Consider the following 25,151-nt stretch of genomic DNA (forward strand, 5'->3'; position numbering starts at 1 on the left):
AGCCATTTCCCCAGCCCCCTCTTTTTTTTTTTTTTTTTTTTTTTTGGTTTTTCGAGGTAGGGTCTCACTCTGGCTCAGGCTGACTGGAATTCACTATGTAGTCTCAGGGTGGCCTCGAACTCTCAGCGATCCTCCTACCTCTGCCTCCCGAGTACTGGGATTAAAGGCATGCGCTACCACGCCTGGCTCTTTTTTTACGTTAGAGGAAGGGAGGGAGAGAGGGAGGGAGGGAGGGAGGGAGGGAGAGGGAGAGGGAGAGGGAGAGGGAGAGGGAGAGGGAGAGGGAGAGGGAGAGAGAGAATGGGAGAGAATGGGCACGCCAGGGCCTCCAGCCACTGCAAATGAACTTCAGATGCATGTGCTCCCTTGTGCATCTGGCTAATGTGGGTCCTGGGGAATCAAGCCTCGAACTGGGGTTCTTAGGCTTCACAGGCAAGTGCTTACCACTAAGCCATCTCTCCAGCCCTCCTCTTTTTTTTTTTTTGAGATAGAGTCTGACTCTAGCTCAAGCTGGCCTAAAATTCACTGTGTAGTCTCAGGCTGGCCTTGAGCTCACAGTGATCCTCCCATCCCTGGCCCATTCTTTTTATTCTGAATTTTTATATTTTATTTATTTATTTGAGAGAGAGAGAATATGAGTGGGTTGCCAGGGCCTCTAGCCACTGTAAATCAACTCCAGACACGTGTGTCACCTTGTGCCACCTTGAGCATCTGGCTTTACGAAGGTACTGAGGAATCAAACCTGGGTCCTTAGGCGTCTCAGGCAAGTGCCTTAACTGCTAAGCTGTCTCTCTAGCCCTGTATTTTTATGTATTTATTTGCAAGAGACAGAGAGACAAGAGTAAGAGGGAGAGAAGAAGAGAGAGTACATGCATGGGTGTGTCAGGGCCTCCTGTCTCTGCAAATGAACTCCAGATGCCTGTGTACATCTGGCTTTAGGTGGGTCCTGGGGAACTGAACCCCAAGCTCCTTTAACTGCTGAGCCATCTCTTCCACCTCAGAGTTTGGGTTCTTTCACTGGCGCTGAATGCATTCTGAGTAACACTGGAGTATAAATACGTCCACATAGCGTGCAGCCCCTTGAGTACTCCTAGCCTCCCCGCCTGAAGGTTGCAGCTGCAGCCTTGGTGACCCGGGAGGCACTGAGGGGAAGATCGAGCAGACTGTACAACGACAACTGAAGGAATTTTGAAAATGTCTGAAGTTTAATGGCTGCATTTGCATTCTGTCTTCTTGCCCTTTGGAAAAGACTAGAGGGGGTATTTTGGGAAAGAGCTATATAAGAAGAGGGCTGCAAATGGCTTTGGAATCTGTAAATAGAAAGCAAGCCAGGAATCACTTCACATGGGAGGAAGGCAACACCAGCAGAAGAAGAAAAAATCTTTAGTTAGATCTCTCTCTCAAATAAATAAATAAATAATTTTAAGAATATTTTTATTTATTTGTGAGCAGACAGAGAGAAGAAAGACAAGAGATACAGAGAGGGGCATGCCAGGGCCTGTAGCCACTGCAAATGAACTCCAATGCATGTGCCACCATGTGCATCTGGCTTACATGGGTCCTGGGGAATCAAGCCTGGGTCCTTAGGCTTTGCAGGCAAGTGCCTTAACTGCTAAGCCATCTCTCCAGCCCAACTCTTTTACCTTTGAAGTGAATGAAGCTTGGTAAGGTTTTCATAGTTCTCATCTTTTATGAGAAAGGAGAACTATATAGTGACATTAAAGGTTGGCTCAAAGCTGGTCTCATCACAAACTGGTACTGGCATCTGTGATTTCCTACTTCACAGCCATGTTCCTTTCTGAAATGGCTGAAGCCAAACACTGACTAGGATTAGAGATTTTGGTGGTGATACAACACAAGACTTGGTAAAGTCTGTCTCCTCTCCTTGACTGTTCTGACGTCAAACCTCTCTTGCATGCAGCCTATGTTCTGCAAGTTTAGCTGGTGGCTAAAGCTTGTTGTGAACACATGAAGTTACATTTTCTTTTCCTCCTCTTCATCTTTCTTCTTCTTTCTCCTTCCTTCCTTCCTTTCGGTTTTTTGAGGTAGGGTCTTACTCTCGCCCAGGCTGACCTGGAATTTACTATGTAGTCTCAGGGTGGCCTCAAACTCAAGGCAATCCTCCTATCTCTGTCTCCTAAGTGCTAGAATTAAAGGCATGTGCCACCATGCCCGGCTCTTTTTTTTTTCAGGCTGGATCTCACTCTAGCCAAACTGACCTGGAACACACTCTGTGGACCAAGTTGGCCTTGAACTCATGGTGATCCTCCTAACTCAGCCTTCAGAGTGCTGGGATTAAATATGCACACCACCACACCTAACTATGAAGTTACATTTTCACTTCTCCAGTTGCCTTGGCAATAACTCTTTGCCAAGAGTCGCAATCGAATACACCAAATGACATGGTGGATCAGTATGCCTGTAAGCATTTTACTGAAGTACTGAAATGTGGAGACTCTAAGTGTGTCGCCTCAGCACCTTCATGAGCTTTGTCCCCCAGCAATTTAAATATTGAGAGTAAAAACCCAGCCTATTGTGCTGCTATTAAAGGGTTTCTTGCCAGCCTCAGCATCATTCCAAGGGGCTGGAGGTGACACCTGCCCAGGCTTGTCTGCTGTGACCACCAGTTGATTTTCTTTTTCTTTTTTTAAAATATTTTTAAATTATTTATTTGCAAGCAGACAGAGAAAGAGAAAGACAGAGAGAGAGAGAGAAAAGAAGAAGAGAGGAGAGGAGAGGAGAGGAGAGGAGAGGAGAGGAGAGGAGAGGAGAGGAGAAGAGAAGAGGAGACAGAGAGAGAATGGGCACATCAGGGCCTGTAGCCACTGCAAATGAACTCCAGACACATGCACCACCATCTGTATCCGGCTTAAGTGGGTCCTTGGGAATCAAACATAGGTCCTTCGGCTTCGCAGAAAAACGCCTTAACCACTAAGCCATCTCTCCAGTCCACCAGTTGATTTTCTTATGGGTGTCATGACAAAAGAACATATTTATCAAGGAAAATATAAATGTAGAGATCTTTGGATGAAGCACAAAGTGATGCCCTGTATTTGAGTAGCAAAGCAGCACATGACTTTGAATGCTCTGCAGACGCACACTGCTGTGCTGGGGACCAAACTCGGGGTCTAGGAATCCTCAATGTGCTGTTTTGGATAGGTGGTTGAGGTGGATCTGCAGACTCCTTATTTTCCTTTTTTATTTTTATTTTTGATTTTTTGAGGTAGGGTCTCAGTCTGGCTCAGGCTAACCTGGAATTAACTATGTAGTCTCAGGGTGGCCTTGAACTCACAGCAATCCTCCTACCTCTGCCTTCCAAGTGCTGGGATTAAAGGCGTGCACCACCACACCTGGCTTATTTGTCTTTTTAAAAATATATTAAATATATATTTTTCTTTTTTTTTTTTGAGGTAGGGTCTCACTCTAGCCCAGGCTGACCTGAAATTCACTATGTAGTCTAAGGGTGACCTTAAACTCTCAACAATCCTCCTACCTCAGCCTCCCAAGTGCTGGGATTAAAAGCATGTGCCCACCATATCTGGCCTTTTTTTTTTTCTTTTTAAAATACTTTTCTAAATATTTTGTTTATTTGAGGGAGATGGGGGGAGGGAGGGAGAGAAAAGAGAAAATATGGGTGTGCCAGGGCCTCTAGGCACTGCAAACAAACTCCAGATGCATGCATTACCTTATGCATCCATCTTTAGGTGAGTACTGGTGAACTGAACCTGGGTCCTTCAGCTTTGGCTTCAAGTACCTTAATTGCTAAGCCATCTCTCTAGCCCATAATTAGGAGAATGTGACTTGGAAGCTGATAACAGGTTTTTTTTTTTTTTTGTCTCATCAAACCTGGGCCATCAGTCTTCACAAGCAAGTGCTTTAACCACTGAGCCATCTCTCTAGCCTAGCATTACATTTGATCCCATGCTGAATAAATGGAAGCTTGTTGCATCTGTGTCTCACTCAGAGTTGGAGTAGGTATGTGGCTGTGTGTACCTGTTTAAGTAGCCAAATCTGAGATGTAAATCATGACTCCAAATACTGTGGTTGACTGTGATGGGAGATCCAGCCACGAATTTAGTCTCATCAGATAGATGGAGATGACAATGAGCATTCTGATATGACCCCACTTGAACTGTAACTACAGCTGCTGTCCTATTTAAATGTTAACTGATAAGTTGTGACTAAGAATAACTTTTTAGAATGATAGCTAAAGAATTATTAGTCATAAAACTGAATTTGATTCTTGCTGCTTTAGCAAATAATGTGGTAGGGAAGGAAGCCAGTCAGAAAAATGTTTAAAATCATTCTAAGACCTTGAAATATCTCTGTATTTTGATGAATAAAAATATAATTTGTTAGGCCGGTTGTGGTGGTGCATGCCTTTAATCCCAACAGTTGGGAGGCAAAGGTAGGAGGATCACTGTGAGTTCAAGGCCACCCTGAGACTATATAGTGAATTCTAGGTCAGCCTAAACTAGAGTGAAACCTTACCTCAATAAAACAAACAAAATAATTTGTTGAGCCTTGCCTTTGTTTTATCAAGGCAGGGTCTCACTCTATCCCAGGCTGACCTAGAACTCACTCTGTAGCCCCAGGCTGGCCTTGAACTCATGGCCATCCTCCTACCTCAGCCTCTGAAGTGCTGAGACTAAAGGCCTGTGCCACTACATTTAAATTTTACCTTTTCTTTTACCTAAAGATAGTAACCTGAAGCTATAGAGAGGAGGTTAGAGCCTGCTCATCAACCTGAGGACACCTAAGAGACCTGCTAACACGTTAAGAAACTTGTTCCTTTTAAGGATCATTTCTGCTGATGAATTTGTCTTATTTTACTCCCTCCATTTTGATTTTTTTTCAATTTCTTGAAATTTAAAGAAGTAGAAAAACTATATTTGTTTTTCTGCATGCCACTTAAATGCATTCTTGTTTTATAAAAATAATTTATTATTTATTGATTTATTTGAGAGAGACAGAGAAAGGGAGAGAGAGAATGGGCATGCCAGGGCCTCCAGCTGCTGCTAATGAATTACAGATGCATGTGCCACCTTGTGCATGTGGCTTCTATGGGTTCTGGGGAATCAAACCTGGCTCCTTTGTTGTAAGCAAGTGCCTTATCCAGTAAGCTATCTCACCATACCCTTAAGTGCATTCCTTTTTTTTTTCAATTTTTTTCTTTTATTTATTTCAGAAAGAAAGAGAATAGGTGCACCAGGGCCTTCAGCTGCTGCAAATGGACTTCTGATGTGTGTGCCCCTTGTGTGCATGTCCAACATTGTGTACTAGTGTCACTGTGTGTCTGGCTTACATGGGACCTGGAGATTTGAACACGAGATTTTAGGCTTTGCAGGCAAGCACCTAAACCACTAAGCCATTTCTCTAGCTCCTTAAATGCATTCCTCCTCCTTCTCCCCTTCCCCCTCCCCCTCCCCCTCCTCTTCTTCCTCTTCCTTCTTTTTTTTTTTTTTGGTTTTTCGAGGTAGGGTCTCACTCTAGCCCAGGCTGACTTGGAATTCACTATGTAGTCTCAGAGTGGCCTCAAACTCACGGTGACCCTCCTACCTCTGCCTCCCGAGTGCTGGGACTAAAGGCATGCGCCACCACGCCCGGCTTTAAATGCATTCTTAAAGGACTAATAAGAGTGCCAAAAGAGGCCTTTCATTTTCCTTTTAATTGCTAGGACAGAAAAAGACTGAGTTGTGCTAATTCCATCTGAACCACATCTATTGCCTTATTTTTCCCCATCTCATGCAAAGACTGGGAAGTTGAAATTTAATATTAATCTAGTATACAGTTCAGAGACTTTGAGAAGGAATTGTATACAGTGTATGACTCCTTAGTTAGAGAAATATACAAATATATTTAAATTTGTTCTTTGATCTCTAGTATTGGTTTTCTTCCTATTTTGTGATCTATCATCATCCTGGTTTTTCTAAGCATACAAAACTGGACTTGTTTATTATCAGAAAATGAACATGTTTTTACAAAAGCCCTTAATAAAGTTGGATGGCTAATCATTAGCCACTAAAACATGTTGTTGGCTAAAATAGAAAGAAAGATATTATATATACAAATTCTAAAGGTTATCTGGACAAGTTTATACATCTTAGCTTTTCCTAGAAGTCATATATAGCTTTGCTGTTATATTTCTCTTTAACATTTTTGCTTTTGTATTTACTTCCAAAACTTTATCCTTAGAATATATCCATTTAAAGAAGTGAAAAAGGTCTGGGGAGATGGCTCAGTGGTTAAAGTACTTGCCTCTCAGACCTGAATTCAATCCTGAGGCCCCATGTGAAAAGCCAAAAGAGAAAATCAACACAAAAAACAAGTAGCCTTCATATATACCAATGACAAACATTTGGACAAAGAAATCAGAGAAGCAGTGCTATTTTCAGTGACCATAAAAATGAAATATTTTTGGAACACCCCTAAGCAGGTAAAAGGCTCATACTGTATAAACATAAAAATACCGAAGAAAGGGCTGGAGAGATTGCTTAGTGGTTAAGTGCTTGCCTGTGAAGCCTAAGGACCATGGTTCGAGGCTCGATTCCCCAGGATCCACATAAGCCAGATGCGTGAGGTGGCACACACATCTGGAGTTCGTATGCAGTGGCTGGAGGCCCTGGCGCACCCATTGTCTCTCTCTCTGCCCCTTTCTGTCTGTTTCTTTCAAATAAATAAATAAAAGATACTGAAGAAAGAAACTGAGGAAGACATGAGAAGATGGAAAAATTTCCCATGCTCATGGGTCAGAAGAATTAATATTGTGAAAATGGCTATTCTACCAAAAGCAATATGCAGATTTAATGGAATTCTAATCAAGGTTCCAGCAATAGTCTTTACAGGGTTAGAAAAAATAGGAGTGCAAAGGTAGGAGGATTAAACAACCAAAAAATCAAATAACAACAAAGGTGGGTAAGGGTATGGGGAAACAGAGCCCTTATCTTCTGCTGGTGAGAGTGCAAGCTTATACAGCCACTATAGAAATCAGTATGGAGACTCCTCAAGACTCAGAAAACCGATCAACCATCTGATCCAGCGATTCCACTTCTGGGCATTTATCCTGAAGACTCTCTTTACTATAGTGATAATTGCTCAGCCATGTTTGTTGCTGCTCTATTCACAATAGCTAGGAATTGGAAACAAGCCAGATGCCCATCAACTGATGAATGGATTATGAAGATGTGGTATAAACACAGTAGAATTCTACTCTGTGATAAAGAAAATAAAAATACTATATTTTCAGGAAAATGGATGGGCTTGGAAAAAGAATCATACTAAGTGGGGTCACATAGGCTCAGAAAGTCAAATGCTGCATGTTCTCTCTCATATGTGGTTCCTGACAAGGAACAGCTTACATTTGCTTTGGCATCAGTAGCCCTATCTTCCTCTCTCTCAAATAAATAAATAAAATCTTTTAAAATTTTTAAGTTTTATTTATTTATTTGAGAGAGTCAGACAGAGTGAGGGAATGGGTGTGCCAGGGCCTCCAGCCACTGCAAATGAACTCGAGATGCATTTACCACCTTGTGAATCTGGCTTATGTGGGTCCTGGGGAATTGAGCCTGGGACCTTTGGCTTTGCAGGCAAATGCCTTAACTGCTAAGCCATCCCTCTAGCCCTAAAATATTTTTTTAAAAAGTCTTTGAAAGGACTGTTTACCCTCTGTGATCCATGCTACTCTTACTCTTGGTTTGAGAATGTGCTTTTTACGAATGGCAGCAAATACCATTAATAGAAACAAGATCCATCAATATGACAAGAAAAAATAGCTGACTGCTTAGCATGAGATGAGTCATCTCTATCACATCTGCAGGGCCCAGGAGATACTACAGAGGAAGTAGCAATTTAAACACGAGTGCTGCTCTCACTGTTACCCTGACAACCAGCTCCAGGAAGATGATGATAGAAACTGAAGATACTCAACACTCATCAAAGCAGAAATTAAGACAACGCAGAGAGCTCAAATTAAAAAAAAAAAAAAAGACTTATAACACAGCTGCCAAGGCTCAGGGAATAAGTGGGCTGAATGATTTTAAGAGCCACAGGGTGGGAAGGTGTATCCTGAGGCACGGTCCTGACTACTGAGACTGACTGGTATATTTATATAACTTCATGGTGAATGCCAACAACCCCACTGAGGAGGTTCCTCAGTGGAAAGGAGCAGGGGAGAGGGGATATAAGACTATAACCCAATGTGAACGTGACCAATATGCAACATGATCATGTTGTAAAATTCTTAATAATAAAACAATTTTTAAAAAGCCAGGAGCCATGCAAGTGCCTGTAATACCAACATGCAGAGACAGAATTTTCCAGAAGCTCCAAGCAAGCACAATATTCAACAACACGTAGAGAATAACAGGGAGGAAAGGAGGGAGGAGCAAAGAAAGGAGGGAATATGGGCTAGAGGGATAGCTAAGTGATCAAGGTGCTTGCCCACAAAGCCAAAGGACCCAGGTTCAATTCCCCTAGACCCATGTAAGCCAGATGCACAAGATGACACATGTGTCTGGAGTTCGTTTTCAGTGGCTGGAGGCTCTGGTACACACATTCTCTCTGTCTGTCTGTCTTTGATTTTCTCTCAAATAAATCACTAAATATAATTTTTTTAAAGGAGGGAATAAAAGAGAGGGGAGAGGGAGTAGGAGTCCTTGTTTCAAGCTGAGGCAGAAGATTAGGACTAACCCCAAAGTTGTCCTCTGACCTCCACATGCACAGGCCTGCACTTACAAACAACATAAATAAGAAGGTAGATAGATAGAATAGAGAGTTCAAGACCAGCCTGGGAAACTTAATGAGATTCTCTTTCAAAATAAAGAGGGTCAGGGATGTATCTCAGTTGTAGAACACTTGCCTAGTATGCACAAAACCTTGGTTTGATCCCCAGTACCAACAACAACAAAAAAACATTTATTGAGAGTAAAAGTTTGGGGTGCCCATTTCAGCATTCATTCAAGAAGCAGGACCTGCTGAGGGCTCTGAAATTCAGTGGTGGGGTGTCCCTAACTTCCTCCACAGGTCTTAGGTGGAGGTTGGATTCCTCTGATCTATACACTGCCTTTTTTCCCTGGGTCTGATCTAGTCCCCTGTGCTCCTTTAGGTCTTCCAGGTCAGGTGGCACAGAATTCTACATTCCACATCCCTGTTTGTGGCCAGATTTCCCAGACTGATCTTGTCCTTGTCCCCACCTGTTTCTGGTGTACTGTCCAGTTCTTCTTCAAGCTCCCAGCTATCTCCTAACTCTGGCCTGGATTTTTCAGGCACTTGCTGTGGTCTTGCTCTTTGACAGGCAGCTGCCCAGCCCTACTTTTTCCCTTGGCTGTGGTGGCTTCCTGTCCAGCTACTTCAGCTGGGCACCTCCTACACTCCTGCGTCTGGCTTTCCCTAGGCATCAGCAGTTCATGTGGTGAAGCCAAAACAGAATAACAAACCAGGAAGTGTCTGGCAGTTAGTTCCAAACGTCCACAAAAAAAGTCAGTTTTATTTATTCATTTATTTTGTTTTTTTGAGATAGGGTCTCACTCTAGCTCAGGCTGACATGGAATTCACTCTGTAGTCTCAGGGTGGCCTTGAACTCATGGTGATTGTCCTACCTCTGCCTCCCAAGTGCTGGGATTAAAGGCGTGCACCACCATGCCCGGCCTTTTTTTTTTTTTTTTTTTAATTTTAGAGAGAGAGAGGGAGGGAGAGAGGGAGTGAGCAAGGGCACCAACAGGGCCTCAGCCACTGCAACCAAACTGCAAATATTTGCACCACCTAGTGGGCATGTGTGACCTTGTGCTTGTCTCACCTTTGTGCATCTGGCTTAGGTGGGAACTGGAGAGTGGAACGCATGTCCTTAGGCTTTGGAGGCAAGCGCCTTAACCACTAACCCTAACCCCCTAACCCAGTTTATTTTTTTTAAAAAAATATTTATTTATTTGAGAGATAGAGGCAGAAAGAGAGAGAGAGAGAGAGAGAGAGAGAGAGAGAGAGAGAGAGAATGGGTGTGCCAGGGCCTCTAGTCACTGAAAACAAGCATACATGTAGATCTAGATAACATATATCACTTTGTGTATCTGGCTTATGTGGGTATTGGGGAATTGAACGTGAGTCCTCAGGCTTTGCAGGCCAGTGCCTTAACCACTAAGCTATCTCTCCAGTCCAGGTAGTTTCATTTTTTACACAGCCACTGAATCCATCTCTGTGACAGTGGTAACCTTGACAAGTCATTGTCATTGCTCCCTAAAATGAAGAAACAGCCATTGCAACTGTTTTTTCCTGGCCCTGCAGCCAGCAAAGGCCTTTGAAAACTTTAGTCCCACTATGTCCTAGCTCTGCTCAGGACCCTCAGGATCCCAACTCACTCATGGTAAAACTCAAACACCAGACTGGAGAGATGGTTTTTGGGGTACATGCTGGCAAAGCCAAGGGACCCAGATTTGATTTCCCAGTGTCTACATAGAGCCAGATACACAAGGTGGTACATGTGTCTGGAGTTCATTTGCAGTTGTTGGAGGCTCTGGTGTGCCCATTCTCTCTCTGTCTGTCTGTCTTTCTCAAGTAAATAAATAAAATATTTTTTTTAAAAAACAACCCAATTGTCTAAAGCAGACATCAGTTGACTACATGTGAGTTCCTTGATCTTGTACTTCTTTAAAAAAGTTTATTTAATGTTTAGCCATACAGAGTTTTATTTTTATTTATTTATTTTTGAGGTAGGGTCTCACTCTAGCCCAGACTGACCTGGAATTCATTATGTAGTCTCATGGTAGCCTTGAACTCACGGTGATCCTCCTACCTCTGCCTCCCGAGTGCTGGGATTAAAGGCGTGAGCCACCACGCCCAGCTCCATACACAGTTTTATATTTTATTTGAGAGAGAGAGAGAATGGGTACACCAGGGCCTCTAGCCACTGCAAACCTACTCCAGATGCATGTGCTACCCTGTGCATCTGGCTTACATGAGTACTAGGGAATCAGACCTGGGTCCTTAGGCTTCACAGGCAAGAGCTTTACCCATTAAGCCCTCTCTCCAGCCCTGACCCTGCACTTTGTGCACAGTTCTGGGCAGGGAAAGTCAGGGAGGAATGCCCCACCTTGGGCCATACTGCTAGCACCCAGGATACTTACTCTGAAAGTCCAGCTGCAGGGACAGGACATCTTTGAAGAGGATGCCTTCCTGTTTGGCCAGCTGTCCAGCTTCCTCCTGGGGGCCTTGCTCCCCAACAGCTATCTTGAGCATGTCATCGTCCAGCACTTTCGGCTCCATTGAGTCATATGCTCGGCTCATCTTCCCTGATAAACCACATTCCTCTATTACAGCCTGCTTTTTTAAAAAAATATTTTATTTTCATTTATTTATTTATTTGACAGAGAAAGAGGGAGAGAGTAAAAGAATGGGCACGCCAGGGCCTCCAGCCACTGCAAATGAACTCTAGATGCATGCACTCCCTTGTGCATCTGGTTAATGTGGGTCCTGGGAAATTGAACCTGGGTCCTTTGGCCTTGCAAGCAAATGCCTTAACTGCTAAGCCATCCCTCCAGCTCTTTTTTTAAATATTTTATTTTTATTTATTTACTTGACAGAGGGAAAGAGGGGCGGGAGAGAGAGAGAGGGTGCACCAGGGCTTCCAACCACTGTAAACAAACTCCAGATGTATGCACTACCTTGTGCATCTGGCTTACGTGGGTTCTGGGGAATTGAACCGAGGTCCTTTGGCTTTGCAGTCAAGTGTCTTAACTGCTAAGCCATCTCTACAGCCCCCCTCTTTTTAAAGAACAAAATCTGGTTGGGTCTTTCCTTAAGGTGTCATCAACCACAGTCACCCTGTGGGCTGCTCGCTCCCCGCTTGTCTGCTGCACCTTGGGGCTAAAGAGTGCATTTGCTTTACCCTCAGCAGGGACTCACTTCCTCATCTCACAACTACAGCCGGGACCCTTCCCCATACTGGTCTCAGCCTGTGCTTCTCTGGTCCCTTCAAGGTTGTGGTTCTATGGCAGATCTCTTGGCACCAGCCACTGACCATGCCCATGGCAGCCCCAGCCAGGAGTGCCAGCCCATAGTGATCCTTATGGGAGCAGACAGTTACATGTGGCGGGAACCACTGACCCGAGGTGGCCAGTGATGATCTCCCTTGAGAAATGGGAATTTGGAAGGCGTTGGAATAAAAGGGCCCATCAAAACTGGCTGCTTGACTGGGTAGGCACTATTTACAAATGGGTTGCTCAGGCACATGGTTAGGCAGAAAACAAGTGTGGGGAAGGGATGCAGTGGGCGTGGAGAAAGAAGCAGAAATGAGTACCTGCGTGATCCAGAAAATAGAGGATAAAGGACACAGTCAGAGGCTGCTTTCTTGCTGGCTTTTCAATCCCTACCACCCTTAAGTCCTGGCCCTATGCATATTTGTGTTCCTTCTGTGCCTTTTGGATCTCTCACGTTAATTTCTATTCCTAAACCGGGTTTGGATGGTAATGGCCCAAAGCGATTGGCTGAGGCAGAGCAGGCAAAGGCAGGGTTAGTGCACTGAGGGTGAAACTGGTCTGCCGGGCTTGGCTGGGCAGAGCCGCACTCTGGAAAACTCATCAATTGTATCTATCTCATTGTGATCATTTCCAACTGTCTTGGTGAAAGTATCCAGAAGGGCAGGCAGGGCTCTGTAAGAAGTCGCACTCTCCTGCCAGTCACTGCGACTCTGCCTCCCGAGCCCTGGGAGGTTGACCCTTCCCTCTGCTTCCACCTGCATCTCACCTCCCTGTCGGCCTCACCTCCTATCTTTGCCCTGTGCCTTCATGACCCTCAGGTGTCCCTGACCCTCAGGTCCTCCCTGCCCTGATGCTAGAGCACTGCTAGAGAGACTCCCAATGCTGGTCTATGCCACTGACATTCACTGGGATGACAATCTGTCTTCTCTCTGAGATGGCCCTCCCTTCTTCCTCTACCACTACCCACTTGGAAACATACACTCTACTCCTGATCAAATGTCCCAATGTCTATAACTTTTCTGTGCCCCTTTCTTCTGCTCCCACATGTATTGTTGGGTATTTCCTCTGGATTGAAAAATGCCCTCCTGGAGGGGGAGAGTGACTCAGGAAGGCTTAGGCTCACAGACTAAGAAAGCTTACAAAACCCAGGAAGCTCAGGCAGTTAGAAAACTAAAGAGGCTCAGGCAATAAAACCACAGATTAATCACTGGGACCTCATGAAATTACAAAGATTTTGCACTGCAAAGGACACAGTGAAAAAAGCAAAGAGGCAATCTACATAAGGGGAAAAAATCTTCGCCAGCTATATATCTGATAAAGGATTAATATCTAGGATATACAAAGAACTCAAAAAGTTAAATAATAAGGAATCAAACAAGCCAATCAAAAAATGGGCTATGGAGCTAAATAGAGCATTCTCAAAGGAAGAAATACGAATGGCATATAAGCATCTAAAAAATGTTCTACGTCACTAGTCATCAGGGAAATGCAGATTAAAACTACATTGAGATTCCATCTCACTCCTGTCAGATTGGCCACCATCATGAAAACAAATGATCATAAATGTTGGCGGGGATGTGGAAAAAGAGGAACCCTTCTACACTGCTGGTGGGAATGCAATCTGGTCCAGCCATTGTGGAAATCAGTGTGGAGGTTCCTAAAACAGCTAAAGATTGATCTACCATATGACCCAGCTATAGCACTCCTAGGCATATATCTGAAGGACTCATCTCATTTCCTTAGAAGTACGTGCTCAACCGTGTTTACTGCTGCTCATTTTATAATAGCTGGGAAATGGAACCAGCCTAGATGTCCCTCAACTGATGAGTGGATAATGAAGATGTGGCACATTTATACAATGGAGTTCTAGTCAGCGGTAAAGAAAAATGAAGTTATGAAATTTGCAGAAAAATGGATGGACCTGGAAAGTGTTATACTAAGTGAGGTAACCCAGGCCCAGAAAGCCAAGTGCCACATGTTCTCTCTCATATGTGGATCCTAGCTACAGATGATTGGGCTTCTGCGTGAGAATGAAAATACTTAGTAGCAGAGGCCAGTAAGTTAAAAGGAGACATAAAAATTACGGACACATCCCTCCAGACATAAAATGGCCTGGATATCCATGACCTCATAATGCCTGACACTATCTACACAAGACCATCGTAAGAGGAGGAAAAGACTATGACATCAAAATAAAAGAGACTGATTGAAATGGGCAGGGAATGATGGAGAATGGAATTTCAAAGGGGAAAGCAGGGGGGAAGGAGGGAGGGTACTACCATGGGATACTTTTTATAATCACAGAAAATGTTAATAAAATTTGAGAAAAAAAAATAAAAAGAAAAATGAAGTAATTAAGTTTGCAGGAAAATGGAATGAACTGGAAAAAATATACTGACGTTACCAAAGCTCAGAAAGACAAAAATCACATCTCTCTCATATGTGGATCCTTACTTTTAATGTTCATATGTATTTATGTAAATAAGGGGATGTAAGGCTGTATATGGGCTATGATTCTAGATAGTAGACCCAGAGAGGGGGAAAAAGGGTGATGAGAAGGAGGGGAAGGACAAAAGGCAATATGTAGAATGAAAGCAGAAAGAAGGTTAATTTGGGGAGAGGGAATGGGGGAACAGCAGGGGACATGAGGAGAGAAGGGAAACACAAAGTTGGTATGAGAAGGGGGCACAGATACTCATATACCCTTGGCCAAAGACCACTCCTCCTCTATTCAGGGAAGGTTGTCCTTTTCAACTGAGCAACTGAGCGTGTAGCTTCGGTGTGCAGCTTCGAGATGGATGCACACGGATCAGTGAGGGATGAAGGGGACACCTGCCTATCCAGTCAGGTCAGTTGAATCAACCCTGATGATCAATGGGGTGACAGATGTTGCAGTCAGATTGCCCTCACATCCAAAAAGTTGGTATGAAAACACCATAATGAAACCTAATTATTTGGAAGTTAATGAAGAAACAATGAGGCTATCGAAGTGGTCGTTCCAGGAAGTTATATAAGCCATATATGATTGCCGGGGAGGAGGAGACTCTCTGGTGGAACTGCCTGCAAGCTGGGCAGGGAGCTCCAGGGATGCAGCTTTAGTGAGGTGTCTGTTGTCCATGCTGGGGTGAGCCTTTTAGTGATACAGCTGCCTTTGAGTCACCCATGCTCCTGTAAGTGACCCTAATAAACTCCCTGTTTCACAAATTAGGCTTGAGTAATACTGTTTCTTTGGTCTGCTATTGGTGCTCTATCTGGGGTGAACAGATGTTTGTTCACATCCCATCCTGAGAAGTCACATAGCTGTGGGCTTCTACGACTCCTGCCATCCCTGCCTCTCTCCATCCTTCAAAACCGTGGCCTTGTCTTCCTACTCTCTCCACACGGGCTCTACCTCCATAGGGTGACTAAGTCAACCTCCAGGTCAGTCCTCACCAGCTCCCTACTATTTTTTTATTTTATTTATTTTTTTGTTGTTGTTTTTTTTGTTTTGTTTTTTGAGGTAGGGTCTCACTCTAGCTCAGGCTGACCTGGAATTCACTGTGTAGTTTCAGGGTGGCCTTGAACTCATGGCGATCCTTCTACCTCAGCCTCCCGAGCGCTGGGATTAAAGTCATATGCCACCATGCCCGGCTCTTTTATTATTATTATTTTTATTATTTTAGAGAATGAGCGTGCGAAAGAAAGAATTGGTGTGTTAGGACATCAGCCACTGAAATCAAACTCCAGACACTTGCACCACCTAGTGGCCATGTGTGACCTTGTGCTTGTCTCACCTTTGTGTGTCTGGCTAAAGTGGGATCTGAAGAGTAGAACATGGCTCCTTAGGTTTGGCAGGCAAGTGCCTTAACTGCTAAGCCATTTCTCCAGCCCATCACCCTACTTTTTTTTTTTTTAATTTTTATTAACATTTTCCATGATTATAAAATATATCCCATGGTAATTCCCTCCCTCCCCACCCCCACACTTTCCCCTTTGAAATTCCATTCTCAATCATATTACCTCCCCATTACAATCATTGTAATTACATATATACAATATCAACCTATTAAGTATCCTCCTCCCTTCCTTTCTCCACCCTTTATGTCTCCTTTTCAACTTACTGGCCTCTGCTACTAAGTATTTTCATTCTCACACAGAAGCCCAGTCATCTGTAGCTAGGATCCCCATATGAGGGAGAACATGTGGCGCTTGGCTTTCTGGGCCTGGGTTACCTCACTTAGTATAATACTTTCCAGGTCCATCCATTTTTCTGCAAATTTCATAACTTCATTTTTCTTTACCGCTGAGTAGAACTCCATTGTATAAATGTACCACATCTTCATTATCCACTCATCTGTTGAGGGACATCTAGGCTGGTTCCATTTCCCAGCTATTATAAATTGAGCAGCAATAAACATGGTTGAGCATGTACTTCTAAGGAAATGAGATGAGTCCTTTGGATATATGCCTAGGAGTGCTATAGCTGGGTCATATGGTAGATCAATCTCTAGCTGCTTTAGGAACCTCCACACTGTTTTCCACAATGGCTGGACCAGATTGCATTCCCACCAGCAGTGCAGAAGGGTTCCTTTTTTTCCACATCCCCGCCAACATTTATGATCATTTGTTTTCATGATGGTGGCCAATCTGACAGGAGTGAGATGGAATCTCAATGTAGTTTTAATCTGCATTTCCCTGATGACTAGTGACGTAGAACATTTTTTTAGGTGCTTATATGCCATTCGTATTTCTTCCTTTGAGAACTCTCTATTTAGCTCCTTAGCCCATTTTTTGATTGGCTTGTTTGATTCCTTATTAGTTAACTTTTTGAGTTCTTTGTATATCCTAGATATTAATCCTCTATCAGATATATAGCTGGCGAAGATTTTTTCCCATTCTGTAGGTTGCCTCTTTGCTTTTTTCACTGTGTCCTTTGCGGCCATCACCCTACTTTTATAAGATGTTCTTCCCTAGGTGATGAGAAGCCACAACTTGTCACCATCTTACCTTTGGAGAAATGATGATGTGTTTTTATTTGGCAAATGTTATCTGAAAAGTGCTTGGGCTTTTGTTTAAAAAGGTGCTACACTTTGAGAAATGATTGAGTCATTGTATCAAAGCTTCACATCCCTACAACATCATAAAACCCCAGTAACTATGACAGGTCAAGCTTGGTTTCAGTCAAGTCTAGCAGCTACTGTGCAGTTTGGGATAGAGATTATCTATGCTAAATATTAAGCACACTAGGGCAAGATTTTGATTGTGACTATATGTTTTTTGGCAAATCACTTCATCTGTCTCAATATTTGCTTTCTCACATGTTAGAGGTGGATAATTCCTCTCACCCATATTTAAAAAAAAATTATTTCTTTATTTTTGGTTTTTCGGGGTAGGGTTTCATTCTGGCCCAGGCTGACCTGGAATTCATTATGTAGGCTCAGGGTGACCTCAAACTCATGGCGATCCTCCTACCTCTTCCTCCCTGGGATTAAAGGCGTGTAGCACCACACGTGGCTATTTACTTAAGACACAGAGAAAGAGGGAGAGAGAGAGAGAGATAATGGGCATGCCAGTGCATCTAGCTACTTTTTCCTTTTTTTTCAATTTTAATTTTAGTTTTATTTTTTTCTTTTCACAATTTTTATTAACATTTTCCATGATTATAAAAAATATCCCATGGTAATACCCTCCCTCCCCCACTCCAGCACTTTCCCCTTTGAAATTCCATTCTCCATCATATTACCTCCCCATCTCAATCATTGTACTTACATATATACAATACCAACCTATTAAGTACCCTCCTTTCTTTTTCTTTTTTTAAATTAAAAAATTTTATTTGGGGGAGAGAGAGAGAATGGGTTTGCCAGGGCCTCTAGCCACTGCAAACAAACTCCAGATGTATGTGCCACCATGAACATCTGGCTTACATGGGTACTGGGGAATTGAACCTGTTTCCTTAGGTTTTGCAGGCAACCTTAACAGCTGAGCCATCTCTCCAGCCTGCTTTTGTTTTGTTTTTAGATCATGGATAAGGCCCAAACAATCCTCCCCCACAGGGATTATATCAGTAATTTATCCAAATGGGGTCCCTGTTGACTTGCCTGATGACTGTTGTTGGTGCAGACCAGAGGTGGGAGATACAGAAGCAGCAGAGAGCTTCACACACCAACCAACCAGGTAGAGTGTCACTGACAAACAACCAGGTTTTCCTAGGATACAACAACTTGGGTCAATCAGATCTGAAACCTATAGACCCCATTGGCCATGAATTAATGACAAGAAAAACCACCATTGACCCAGTGCTTGCCTTGCCTCAGTGCACATGAATTATTTAATTAATATGTCAGCTTTGGGAGCCACACAAAGGGTGTCTTAGTGCCCTTATTTTCCAGATAGGGAAACTGAGGCTTTGGGTAGAAGGAACTTATCCAAAGTCACACAATGAATTAATGGACAGAAGCAGTCATGGAACCCCAAGTTTCTGAATTTTCATCCCAAGCACTTCATACAGCACCAAATAAAAATAACTTACTGGTAAGAGGTCAGATATGATAGCTAAATTCTAGAAATTCCAGAAGGAGTTATCAGTTGACTGGGTACTTATCTTTCTCTGAAATGGATCAGGCAAGGAAACTGTGGGAGTAGTGGCAAAACCTCATCCTGTTAGCTTTTTAAAAATATATAAATTTTTAAAATTTATTTTCAAGCAGAGAGAGAAAAGTCAGAGAGAATGGGTGCTCCAGCCACTGCAAACGAACTCCAGACACATGCACCAACATGTGCAACTGGTTTTATGTGGGTTCGGTGAATTGAAGCCGGGTCTTTAGGCTTTGCAGGCAAATGCCTTAACTGCTGAGCCATCTCTCCAGTCCAGCTTTTTTTTTTTTTTTTTAAAGTGGGCATGTTAGAGCCTCCAGCCACTGCAAAACAAACCCCAGACACACGCGCCACCTTGTGCATTTAGATTATGTGGGTCTTGGGGAATCGAAGCTGGGTCCTTAGGCTTCACAAGGAAACACCTTAACCGCTAGGCCATCTCTCCAGCCAGCCCTTGCTAGCTTTCACTAATTAAAGAAATGCTGTCTTAGCAGTTATCTCCTCCCAAATCCTGAAAAGTTTCAGCAGAAGTGTTAAGTGGCTAGCAGGGCACCCGTGTGCTCATCTTACAAGTGAGAAGGGCTGGGTCGAGTCTCAGAAAAAAGTTACGAGGTGCCGCCTCTGGCCCCGCCAGTCCTGCAGCCTCACCTTCTCAGGCGCCTTCCACTCAGCAGCTGCTTCGCCCGGTTGCTGAGGAAACAAGCGCCGCCACTCGGTTGCTAAGGGGAAGTCGGGTGGTAGACATCCTGGGTGAAAGTTGATGGGTCTTGTGACCATAATTTCCAGGGTGGGGGGGTGTAAATATTTCTAACACCAATCAGATGGAGAAAACAACCGTTTCTCCAATCAGCACCTCCTATGCGAGGGGTTAACGTCCTCGACGCAATGATGGGCACTCCTATTATCCAGTAATAGTAAGGCTTCTCCAGATTGACCAGTGTACCAACGAATCAGCCTGCAGGACTCCTTGTTCGGCAGCGGGCAAGGGGAGGTGCAGCTACGGCTGACAGGGACTCCGGTGACCTACTGTCTCCTCGCCGAATCGGACGCCGCGGGGTGGGTGGGGTTTCAGCGAGAACCAATAGGAGGACGACTAGGTAAGGAGCCTGCCCAATAGAAATGCGACCAGAGGGCGGGGTCAGGGCTCAGCGATCTACGTCCCCGAGGGTGGGGCAGGGGCAAGTGTCAGTCAGGTCGAGAGCGAGGCGGCGCACCGCGGAGGTCCCAGGCAACAGACAGGGCATCCCGGCCGGCCGCTGCGAGTTGCCTTGCCCAAGATGGAGTTCCTCCTGGGGAACCCGTTCAGCACCCCTGTGGGGCAGTGTCTCGGTAAGGCTGCGCGTGGGGCGGACGCTGGGTGGGCCACAACCGAGGCTGACCCGGCTAAGTGAGGACCGCGGGCCTCTTGCCCCGCGCCGATGGCCCTTTACAGGTGGGCCGGGCATCCTTGTTTTCAGGCCTCTGCCGGGCGCCGGTGCCACCTCACGTGCAGGTTGGGCCCCTGCCAGGAAGCGGTGCCATCTTACAGGTGGATCGGGCATCCTTGTCGCGAGGGCCTCTGCCTGATGTTGGTGTCCCTTCAGTATGACAAGTGCCACCCTGCCAGGAGACGACCACGGAGTAGAGATGGTACCAAATACTGGTCTGCTTACTTTACCCTACTGGGAGATATGGCTGCCTGCCAGCACCCTTCTCCAGGCGGGCATTTTGGCTGCCACTGTCCTCAGGGCCTCATTCTCTCAGCGCCTTTGTGAGATGTCACTCAACTCCTTCAACCTCCCCCCCACTATCCCCCCCCCCCCCCGCGTCCTTGCTCTTTAGTACCAGTGGCTCTCAGACTGGTCACCCTCACAGAAAATTTCCCTCCCTCCACAACTTGCTAATTTGAGCTGCAACTCTGCCAGGCCATAGGAGAGAATGGGATGAGGAGGCCTTTGGGGAAGGTGACCATCTTGGCAGGGGAATGGCACACCTGCATGAACCTCCCAGGAAAGAAGGAAGACCGTTTTGTTTGGTGATAAGTACTCCACTACAACCAGGGAACCTAGATGCCAGTAAACTTTGCCAGGCACTCTTCTCATGACCTCATGCCCTTTCTGCTTTGGAATTCGCTGACTATGGCATGAGATGTGGTGAGACACTTCAAGTTCCAGTATTCCTTGTAGTAGTCTCTGCATATTGACTTAAACATTTTTATTTATTTGAGATAGGGAGGAAGAGAGAAGAGGCCGATAGAGAATGGTTGCACAGGGCCTTCAGCCACTGCAAATGAACTCCGGACACATGCGCCACTTTGCGCATCTGGCTTATGTGAGTCCTGGGGAATTGAACCTTTGTCCTTAGGCTTCCCAGGCAGGCACCTTAACCACTAAGCCATCTCTCCAGCCCTGTATATTGACTTTTATTCCTCACAGTATTAAGTTAGCAAAGCTGCAATCTCTTGCTGGAGGTGTAGACAGAGCAGTACTCAGCTGGGCATATCAATCCCATAGTGGGGCTCTGGGCTTGCAGGGAAGGGCACCAGAAATGGGCAGCATGGGGGATGAGGAAGGCATAAATGAAGAAATCTCAAAGAGGCCACTGTGAATGGTTTCCTATCTTAAAAAGCCACTTGCTGGCTGAGGCCACAGTTCAGTGGTAGAGGATGGGTTAGCATGGCCCCAGGTTTGATCCCTAGCACTTCAAATAGTAAGTAAGTAAGTGAGCAAGTAAATAAGTAAATAAATAGGTGAGCAGCTTGTCTTTTCATCCAAGGCAGGACCTAATGCCAAGTGATCAGTTAAGAATGTTGATTAGCTTCTTTTAAAACTGGTTTCTTCCAGGTTGGATGGAGGACTGGTAAGATACCTTTTCTGAACTAGGATCTGTGCACTGTCATTATGGGTCTGACTGGCTCAGGCAATTGAGACTTATTTCCTACTTTGGTTCTGAATTTCAGCACACCTTTTAGCCTTTAGTGGAGTTTGTGAACTTCTGTTGGTTAACTAGTATTTCGAAGCCATTTCTCCCCTTCTGGTACAGTGTCTGTTTTCTCTTTCAAGATAGGTTTCATTCTAGCCCAGGAATTCACTCAGTAGTTTCAGGCTGGCCTAGAACTCACAGCAATCCTCCTACCTCTGCCTCCTGAGGGCTGGGACTAAAGGCATATGCCACCACACCTGGCCAGTACAGTGTCTTTTATAATTAGTCACAGACACTGGGCCCTTTCCCCACTTAGATGATACTTGATTCTTCTTCCTTATTACCTTTCCTGTTTTCCTTCCTTCTTCAGGTGTCCTTTCTTTGCAGCTATATTCCTAAAACACAGTTGTTAGTTGGGTTTTGAATTCCAGACAATAAACTTGCTTTTTAAAAATTCTTCCACCTTAGTTTTAGGAAACTCTATCTTTTAAATGCCAAGGTGGGTATAAAGGATAGAATGTAGATAAGGGATAGAAATTGAAGGGGACAGGCCAGGTATGGTGGTGTAGGCCTTTATTTCCAGCACTCGGGAGGCAGAAGTAGGAGAATCACTGTGAGTTTGAGGCCACCCTGAGACTACTTAGTGAATTCCAGGTCAGCCTGGGCTACAGTAAAACCCTACCTTGAAAAAAAACAACAAAAAAAATTGAAGGGGACTTTTAAAATACAAATAAGGGCTATAAGGCTATGTCATAAGTGAAAAGAGCATACTACTTGTGTTAGGAACCTGTACTGAATTTTTGGTTTTGCCCAATTTTTGGCTCTATGACCTCAAAAACTTGTGTAAGCCTTCTGAGCATTTGACTGCTGAGAGAAAAAGAGAGTGGAGTAGGGAAGAGACCGATGCTCACAGAACTGCGATTTGAAGAGGACAATGTCTGACAGCACTTGATGTTCTATCTGGAACACCGTAGAGGCTCTGGGAGTTGAGTGATCTGTTCACAACAGAATAATTAAGTCAGGGTTGGGTTTTCTATCAGGAGAGCATATGTGATACAACTGACCTGCTTAGGACCTGTGAAGGAAAATACCCTTTCAGGCCTCAGTGTTCACTGTCACTAATAAAAAACACTTGACCATGAACATCATGAAGGTTCCCTCTTTCCAGGTAACCAGTAGCCAGTAGCCAGGCATAAGTTACTATGGTTTGGATAAATGAAGAATGGACAATTATATTTTGTACTATTGTGACAACATGTAAAACTGATTTTTGTAACATTTGGTACTAATAGTTTTTTTTTTTTCCTTTTGAGGTAGGGTCTCGCTCTAGCTCAGGCTGACCTGGAATTCATTATGTAGTCTTCAAACTCACAGCAGTCCTCATACCTCTGCCTCCCAAGCGCCGGGATTAATTACCTGACAGAGAGGATGGGCGCACCAAGACCTTTAGCCACTGGAAACAAACTACAGGCACATGCTCTAGCTTTACATGGGTACTGGGGAATTGAACTCAGGTCCTTAGGCTTTATAGGCAAGTGCCTTAACCACTGTGCCATCTCTCCAGACCTTCTCCTCTTCCTCCTCCTCCTCCTTTTAGCTTGAGCCCACATTCTAGGCTTTATAGGCAAGTGCCTTAACCACTGTGCCATCTCTCCAGACCTTCTCCTCTTCCTCCTCCTCCTCCTTTTAGCTTGAGCCCACATTTACTTGAACCTAAAAGCCTACCAAAAAGCTTTCTGGAGGTGTGGCCTGAGAAGGGTTAGAACCTGGCCCTGTTCCACCATACCCTTTCTTTCTTTTCTTTTCTTTTCTTTTTTTTTTTTTGAGGTAGGGTCTCCCTCTAGCCCAGGCCGACCTGGAATTCACTGTGTAATCTCAGGCTTGTCTTGAGTTTACAGTGATCCTCCAATTTTGCCTCCTGAATGCTGGGATTAAAGGTGTGCACCACCATTCCTGGCTTTCATTTGCTTCTTATACTTGTTCTGTGATAAGTTGTATTGTATTTCACTCTAGAAATGAGGAAACTGAGGCTTAGAGGAGTGAATGACTGCTCAGATGGAAGGTGGGAGAGCTGGGACATCATACCTGTCCCTGTCCTCACAGGATTTTCTGAAAACACAGGCTTGCTTGAAACCAATGATGGGCAGAGCTGTAGGAGCTCTAAAAAGTTCAGAAGAGGCTGGAGGCTGGGGAGAGGGGCGTGGAGGTGTGAGTCACCTGAGTCTGAGGGCTCTTCATGAAGAATGAGTGGGTACTCAGCAGGCCAAGAAGAGGATCTGCTGGGTCTGGGGACATCTCAATGAACAGTGAGAGGGGAAAGGGTATAGGCACATCTGTGTTCACTAGTCTGAGTGGAAGAAAAGTGTCAATGGGGAAAATTGGCAAGTAGGATTTGAGTGACAAGATGGAGCCTCATTCTGGGTGTGCAGCATCAAAGATGACTTTACTTTTCTGTACTGGGATTTGAATTCAGCACTAAACATGACTTTCATTAACTTTTAGTTTCTCTAGACTTCATTTTCTCACTCATAAAATGCCCAGTCATGGAGCTCATACTTGAATAATTCAGTCTGTCATTTATGAATATTTGTGGGGCTGGGGATTGAACCCAGGGCCTTGGGCTTGCTAGGCAAGTGTAGGGATGCAGATATTTAAAAAAGCCACACACAGCCCTCAGGAGAGGAACCACACTCTCTGAAGGGGTGCTGGGTCAGAGTGGTTCCTGGATAATTTTGTGGGCTTTCTAATGTGGTGCTGTTTAGCTGACCTCCTAGTCTGCCCCTGTGGAGCTGGCTACCAAGAATGCCCTTGTACAGTGTGTAATGTGAAAGCTAAGAAATGTGAAGGAAGAAAATTCATTTACTTTTACTTCTTGATTTTCTTTTCTGAAATAAATTTTAAGGTGTTACTTCTTGATCTCAACTTCCCACCACTCTGTGGAGTTGGATGGAATTGAACATTGTACATCAGGATTTCCCCAGGTCGGGTCCATGACACTCTGCATGTATCTGCGGTTTTTCTTGTGTTGCTGGTAAAATGTCTTCAGGTATTCATTTCAATTCAGAGATCAATCAGGAGTTAGTCAGTTCTCCCCAGAATATTGGAGGGAAGGGCTCATCTCTTGTCTTACAGTTCTTTAATAAACAGACCAAAGGTAGTTAATCAGTTGCAAGGTGTTGGGCATGGACTACTTCATAATGCATTGGAACTGTTGAACTCTAGCCTGTCCATTTATACCAAAAATAGCTGTCATGCTGATTGCTAAGACAGTTAGCAATTTTGCAAAGCTCTTTACCTCTCATCATTTTATTTAGCCTTTACAAACATATGAGATACATGGGAAGAGATTAAAAGGAACTTAAAATTATTAAACACCAATACCAAACTGTACACAGTATTATCATTCAGTCTTCAAAACATTCAGTTATCTGGGTGTTATTGTTCCTATATCACTTAAAGACATACAGGTTCTAAGAAGTTTAGAGAGTTGTCAGTGACAGAGTAAAGCCCAGAACCCACTCCTGGTCAGTGCTCGCTCAGCAGCTGCCCTGTGTGTCACTTCTTGGTCTCAGATTGCATGGATTAGCATCATTGCAATCACCCAGAGGCTTGTGAAAATGGTATGTCAAATGGGCTCCACCCTCAGAGTTTCTGATTAGGTAAGTCTGGGGCAGGGCCTAGAATTCCACATTTTTAATTAGCTTTCAA

At 44.3% G+C, this 25,151-nt stretch overlaps 2 protein-coding genes across 8 annotated transcripts in view; one reads left to right on the forward strand and one right to left on the reverse strand.

Moving 5' to 3' along the window:
• The window catches only part of Drc3 (dynein regulatory complex subunit 3), a 60,442-nt gene extending 41,192 nt beyond the window's left edge, over window positions 1-19,250 (reverse strand). For all 4 annotated transcript variants that reach the window (XM_045131339.1, XM_045131338.1, XM_045131337.1 and 1 more), the window contains exons 1-3: window positions 19,191-19,250; window positions 18,047-18,154; window positions 11,115-11,279 (exon numbers count right to left, since the gene is read on the reverse strand). In XM_045131339.1, the coding sequence (XP_044987274.1) occupies window positions 11,115-11,274 (160 nt within the window). In that variant the 5' untranslated portion in view covers window positions 11,275-11,279; window positions 18,047-18,154; window positions 19,191-19,250. The remainder of the gene's footprint in view (window positions 1-11,114; window positions 11,280-18,046; window positions 18,155-19,190) is intronic.
• A 467-nt stretch (window positions 19,251-19,717) lies between these two features.
• The window catches only part of Tom1l2 (target of myb1 like 2 membrane trafficking protein), a 167,236-nt gene continuing 161,802 nt past the window's right edge, over window positions 19,718-25,151 (forward strand). For all 4 annotated transcript variants that reach the window (XM_045130688.1, XM_045130689.1, XM_004669044.2 and 1 more), the window contains exon 1: window positions 19,718-19,871. In XM_045130688.1, the coding sequence (XP_044986623.1) occupies window positions 19,820-19,871 (52 nt within the window). In that variant the 5' untranslated portion in view covers window positions 19,718-19,819. The remainder of the gene's footprint in view (window positions 19,872-25,151) is intronic.

The sequence above is a fragment of the Jaculus jaculus genome, chromosome 12 (assembly GCF_020740685.1).
Source record: "Jaculus jaculus isolate mJacJac1 chromosome 12, mJacJac1.mat.Y.cur, whole genome shotgun sequence".
Classification (NCBI taxonomy): Eukaryota; Metazoa; Chordata; class Mammalia; order Rodentia; family Dipodidae; genus Jaculus; species Jaculus jaculus.